The sequence below is a fragment of the Miniopterus natalensis genome, chromosome 14 (assembly GCF_054644295.1).
Source record: "Miniopterus natalensis isolate mMinNat1 chromosome 14, mMinNat1.hap1, whole genome shotgun sequence".
NCBI lineage: Eukaryota > Metazoa > Chordata > Mammalia > Chiroptera > Miniopteridae > Miniopterus > Miniopterus natalensis.
This window is the reverse complement of record NC_142094.1, coordinates 37,420,305-37,426,304: the sequence shown is the minus strand read 5'-3', so window position 1 is coordinate 37,426,304 and position 6,000 is coordinate 37,420,305. Positions and strand designations below refer to the sequence as shown.

At 45.5% G+C, this 6,000-nt stretch overlaps 1 protein-coding gene across 4 annotated transcripts in view; it reads left to right on the top strand.

The window, feature by feature from the left end:
• Positions 1–230: 230 nt before the first annotated feature.
• Positions 231–6,000, top strand: part of CPEB3 (cytoplasmic polyadenylation element binding protein 3) — a 127,402-nt gene continuing 121,632 nt past the window's right edge. For 2 of the 4 annotated variants that reach the window (XM_087824447.1, XM_087824446.1), the window contains exon 1: positions 381–1,385. In XM_087824447.1, coding sequence (XP_087680573.1) covers positions 381–1,385 — 1,005 coding nt within the window. Of the gene's footprint in view, positions 1,386–6,000 lie in introns of all 4 variants that reach the window. The other 2 variants (XM_087824445.1, XM_087824444.1) reach the window with 2 other exon arrangements.

Genomic DNA, 6,000 nt, shown 5'->3' with positions numbered 1-6,000 from the left:
TGCTTTGGAAAAAACAGGAACCAGAATCAGTTTCTCATTGCAGGGTGAACGCTCTTAGTTCCGGTGAAGGGAAAAGAGACGTGGCGAAATTGCTGTCTTTCTGTCTTATAAGCACATCTCCCACTAATACAGAAAAGGAACCAAGACATCAGAAAGGGTGAAGACGCTCTCACAGTATTTTTAGAGACCTCGCGCGAGCCCTCCCACCCCAGCCCGACCTGTTCTTCCAAATGGGAGATTATGGATTTGCATTGCAATTGGCTAGTAGCGGAGGCACTGGATTTTCTCAAGTAAAACACCCGCCCGCTTCAGCGAGGGGCATTAACGATCACATTGACAATAACGCGTCTCTCTTTTTTCCCGTTTCAGCTGCGCAAACCATGCAGGATGATTTACTGATGGACAAAAGCAAAACCCAGCCCCAGCCCCAGCAGCAGCAGCGGCAGCAGCAGCAGCAGCAGCCCCAGCCCGAGCCCAGCGCAGCAGAAACCCCGTCCACGCCCCTCTCCTCAGAGACCCCCAAGCCGGAGGACAGCAGCGCAGTGCCGGCCCTTAGCCCTGCCGCCGCCCCGCCGGCCCCCAACGGCCCCGAAAAGATGCAGATGGAATCGCCGCTCCTGCCGGGCTTGAGTTTCCACCAGCCCCCTCAGCAGCCGCCGCCGCCGCAGGATCCAGCGGCGCCGGGCGCGTCGCTGTCGCCGTCCTTCGGCAGCACCTGGTCCACGGGCACCACGAACGCGGTGGAGGACAGCTTCTTCCAGGGGATCACCCCAGTCAACGGGACCATGCTCTTCCAGAACTTCCCGCACCACGTCAACCCAGTCTTCGGAGGCACCTTCTCCCCGCAGATCGGCCTGGCGCAGACCCAGCACCACCAGCAGCCGCCGCCGCCCGCGCCGCAGCCCGCGCAGCCCGCGCAGCCCCCGCAGGCGCAGCCCCCGCAGCAGCGCCGGTCGCCCGCCAGCCCCAGCCAGGCGCCCTACGCCCCGCGGAGCGCCGCCGCGGCTTACGGCCACCAGCCCATCATGACCAGCAAGCCGTCCTCGTCCTCGGCTGCAGCAGCCGCCGCGGCCGCAGCTGCCGCGTCGTCCGCCTCGTCCAGCTGGAACACGCACCAGAGCGTGAATGCCGCCTGGAGCGCGCCTTCTAACCCCTGGGGCGGCCTGCAGGCGGGCCGGGACCCTCGCCGCGCGGTCGGCGTGGGCGTGGGCGTGGGCGTCGGGGTGCCTTCGCCGCTCAACCCCATCTCGCCGCTCAAAAAACCTTTCTCCAGCAATGTGATCGCGCCGCCCAAGTTCCCCCGCGCGGCCCCGCTCACCTCCAAGTCCTGGATGGAGGATAACGCTTTCCGGACCGATAATGGTAACAATCTGTTGCCATTTCAGGTAATGCTCCAGTGCACCTGCACACGCCTTCTACCTACCCCGCTTCCTTGGCCCCTTCTTCCCTGCCTTTTAATCGTCCACTGATTACCCCCTGGCCCCTTCCAAAGCCCTCAGTTCAGTGGGGCTATTCCACTCCCATGCACCGGGGTGGGGGAGCGTTGTGACTTCAAAAATGCGTGCTTACACACCCAGCAAGGCAGAAAAGGGTCTTTTTCTTTTAGTTTATATTTTCCTTCACCGTGCTTGTGCCTCTTATTTTGACCGTCTTTGACAAGTAAAGCTGCAAGTGTGTGGCAAGGTGCCTGCATCGCCCCAGGATGAGTAGGCGGAGATTCCTGTCGGTTTAAGTAGCTACACCTTTCTGGTTATGCAATTCTGGGCCCAGGGTGCAGGGTGCCGGCTGCCGCTGCCGTCCACTCCTAAACCACCCTGGCCCTGCTCTTTAAGAAGTTAACAGCCCCTGAGTGGTGCCGTTTCAGACAGTTGCATACACTCAAACTAATGTGAGCACTTGTGTTCATGTCTTGCTAAGGTGCTGGCATCTTTAATAGCAATCAGCATATTGCCCCTGTCGGGAAAATTATGAGTATGAGATTCCAATAACCAGCGGAACTCTATCAGTGGCAGAGATGGAAGAGTGGAAATTCTAGGGGTAACCCTTCCCATGTTACCTAGAAGAAGGACTTAGGAATTTTTTTTTTTTTCCAGAGGAAAGAGACAATAGGACGCGACCTTCAGAGCCATATTGCAATGGAGTCTGCTAGCTAGCACTGAAATATTTAAAGCTGCAGTGTCCTTCAGTTGGGTTATTTAAGAAGACAATGCAGATCAATTACACCATTTGAAACTGGCAAAGTGAAAGTCTTGCAACTTTAATGAAAAATGAGCCTTGTGTCTTGGTGTTAAATGCCAATGAAAAACCCAGGAAGTGCCCCAGACAAAAAGGTTGAATGTAGTGTCCTTATTCTGTTCTTGCTCTCTGATCCAGCCCAGGGCCACATCCTTGGCAGTGTTCTGAACGTCTTGAATTGGAAAGGGGTGGTAAGGGTGAGTGTTCACTGGGGACTTTTGTTCTCAGGCAAACATTTATCCTTCACTTATAAACTGATTTGGCCATAAGGTTCTAGGCTCAGTAAAAAAAGAAAAGGAGAGAGGAGGACTTTGGATGAGACCCAATTTGTGTGGTCAAGGAAATGAAACAAAGCACTTGAACATTGCTGAAAAATGGCAGAACCAACATTTGACAGAGGTAGTTTAAAACATCAGGCGGAATGGGAGCTTTTATTTTATTGCTCTACATTTTAGATGCGATGTTTGGGTGGCTCCCATCCCTGGAGGAGGAGGTAGGGTTATTGAGAAGCACGTGCTTCTCTAGGCTAGAGCAAGGATTTTTAACCTTGATAGTTCAAGGGGGTCCATGAAGCCCATAAATTGTGTGTATGAGAGTTTTTAATGAGAAAGGATCTTAGGTTTGCACAGGCTTCTTCAGGGATGGAAGATTTTAATAGTTTTATTTTTTGCCATTCTGAAGTTTGCTTATTTAAAAAAAATGAAGAGACACTGCAAGATGAGATCAGTTTGATAGGTAGAGCACAGGAAGAATCCACTTTCTGGAATTTCTTTATGCACATATTTTTTGGGGAAGAGGAGGTAGGGCAGGGAGGGAGGCTGCATTTGGTAGGAGAGCTCCTCTTTTTCTAAAAGCCATCCACTTTTTCTAATAGGCCCTCATTTTATTTTGCTTCTCCCAACCCAAGTCCAGTCTTAGAGGATAACCTCAAATTTGGTAGGGAGATTTAGGAGTTGACGACATAGACATTAGTTATCTTTTTTTAGGAGTTGAATTTGAATGCACTCAAACTAGCCTTTGATTAATTATCTCTAGAAATGGGGTCTGGGGAAAGATTAAATCCATAAAGGTTCCCCCAAGCAGATACTGACAAGTAGGGTGTTGTTTCTCAGCAGACCATTTATCAGCAATGCTAATGATAGCCAGATAGATTGGATTGAGTTTGGTCTCTTGTCTTTTCATCCCTAATGGTGCTATTGAATAGGCTTAGATAGCCCAAAGATTTGTAGGTGAAGAGATTTGATTTAAAATTGAGCTTTATATATTTGACCACAGAAAGAATTACATGGACTTTATGTCTCACTTTGTTTTCCTAAAATGGAGCTTCTGAGCTTTGAAGCAATATTAGAATCAGAGTAGGAGTAACTAGGATGTATTTTGGCTTGGAATATTATCAGACTTGGTTTGTGTTGATAAGTAAATCAAGTATGTTTGAAAAACAAAACACCTTGAGCCTTATTTGGAGAATTTTATATGTTTGTGCATTTATTTAAATAATTTTTGTACAAAAGGGAGAAAATATCTTTTAAAAAATATATATATCTTTATTGATTTCAGAGAGAGGAAGAGAGAGGGAGAGAGAGATATAGAAACATCAGTGATGAGAGAGTCATTGATCGGTTGCAGCCCGCAACCCGGGCATGTGCCCTGACCAGGAATCGAACGCTGATCGCCTGGATCCTAGGTCGATGCTTAACCACTGAGCCACGCCCGGCCGGGCAGGAGAAAATATCTTAAGTAGTCCTACTGACATTTTAAAAAATTTGTTTATTTTGACAAATAGGATTTTTTCTTTAAATTGAAAAGTTTATTTCATAGGATGCTAATTTTTTTTTATTTGTTTCACAGATTCTTTGGGCTAAAAGGGGCTTTCAACAGATCTACTCTAATGTATCTTAAATTAATACATATATTTTTTTAAAAATCCAAGCACCTCCCCGTTTCCCCCTTCCTCAGTGCTGCTTCACTTTCATTTGCCAAACAATAGATTTTTTGGAGCTTTACTTCTGTGGTTTATATTTCAAAAGCAATAACTGTATTCAAATGTGGTTTTTCAAACCATACATGCTTCCTTACCCCTTCTCTCAATTCTAGCAAAGTTGATTGGTTTCCCTGGGTTGGGGTACTGCTTGCTTAGGGACTACTGTATGTAAAAGCCACTTCATTTCTCTAAATAAGGAACTGAGGTCCTGAGAGGTAGAGTTGACATAACTGAGGTCCTAGAGCTTTGGCTAATTTTGTTGATGTATGTTCCTAACTTCCCTGTAGCAAATAGTGCTGTCAGGTAGAATTCATTTTTAAATCAGGTTCTTTTTGAACTCGATTCAAAGAGACTTAGTTATGGAACTTTCTAGTGAGGTTCCCTACCTGACTGATGTCTCTTAGTGATGTACCTCCCACCAACAGAGCTTAAGAACATTGAGGTACTCCACCGAGGGAATTGTACAATGCGTCATTCCATTTTTATGTAAGTCAGAGAAGCCTACGCTCATAAAAGGAGTAGGGCAGAGATGTTTTCTATACAATGTGAATTGGGTTAAGTAGTGCTTTTTGTCTAGAGAAGTTTAGAAGGGGCTTTTGAGAGCACCCATTCCATCACTCTGCTCATTTTCCAGAGGAGGAAATCGAAGTCTCAATATGGGAAATGACTTGCCCAAGTTCAGGGGGGTAGTTGCTGTCAGAAGCAGGTTTTGGGGGCAGATTGCCTAGGTTCAAATCTCAACTCTCTGCCAGTTAATGTCTTCGTAATCTTGAACAAATTATGTTTAATTGTTGGCCTTCAATTTCTTCATCTGTAAAATGGGAAGAATAATTCCTTGCTCCCTGTGCATTCAAGTGAGAAACTGCATACAGCATGCTTAGCACAGTGGTCAGCCTGTAAATAAGTACCATATAAATGTTGGGTTATGATTATTGTTATAGTAATAGTGACTTGAGGCTCTGCATGATGTCATCACAGTATGGATTACCAATTTTTTCATAACAGTGCAATCTGAAGAACCCCAAACTTCTCTGTAATGTCATTTAGTCTCCCCCCCCCGCCCAGTCTGAAGGTACCCTCTGGTTACTATAACTATGTGGTAAGCCACCATTTACCTGTGGGCCAGGCCCTGGTGCTGAGTACTTTACATGTAATTTTTCATTGGAACTTGTTTGAGGTAGAGGACTATTATTATCCTCATTATACTGATAACTTGAGGGTTAGTGCATTTATATTATTTGCTCAAGCTCACAGCCAATAATGGCAGAGTTGGGATTTGAACCTAGACAGTCTACCTCCAGAGCCAGGGGAGGCATATAATACCTTGGCTATGATACTTCTTAGACTTCAGTTAATAGTGCAGTGTAAAATCTGTACTTGACCTTGTAGTAGACCCTGAAAACTGTGTTTTTAAAAAATTTTGTATTTATAGAAATCGAGGAAGAAAAATATAGTGCCTGTACATATACCACTATGTGGATTCACAGTAACCAACATTTCCCACTATTTATTTATTTAATTAATTTATATATTTTTGAGTATTATATTTTTTGGGGGAAAAATCAAATTATGTTCTGCTATCTGTCTGCATTTTTGCCCTTTATCTCTCCCCTCTTCCCCACCCCAAATTGATTTTATATTTTCTGGCATAAGTCTAGTTAAATGTAATTTAGTGTTAATTTTGTTGGTGGGTTATCTATAACAGAGGGAGAATTCCTTACACAATGAATTCATGGGATTATACATTATTTAAAAAATAAATATGCCTATTTATCATAAATTTT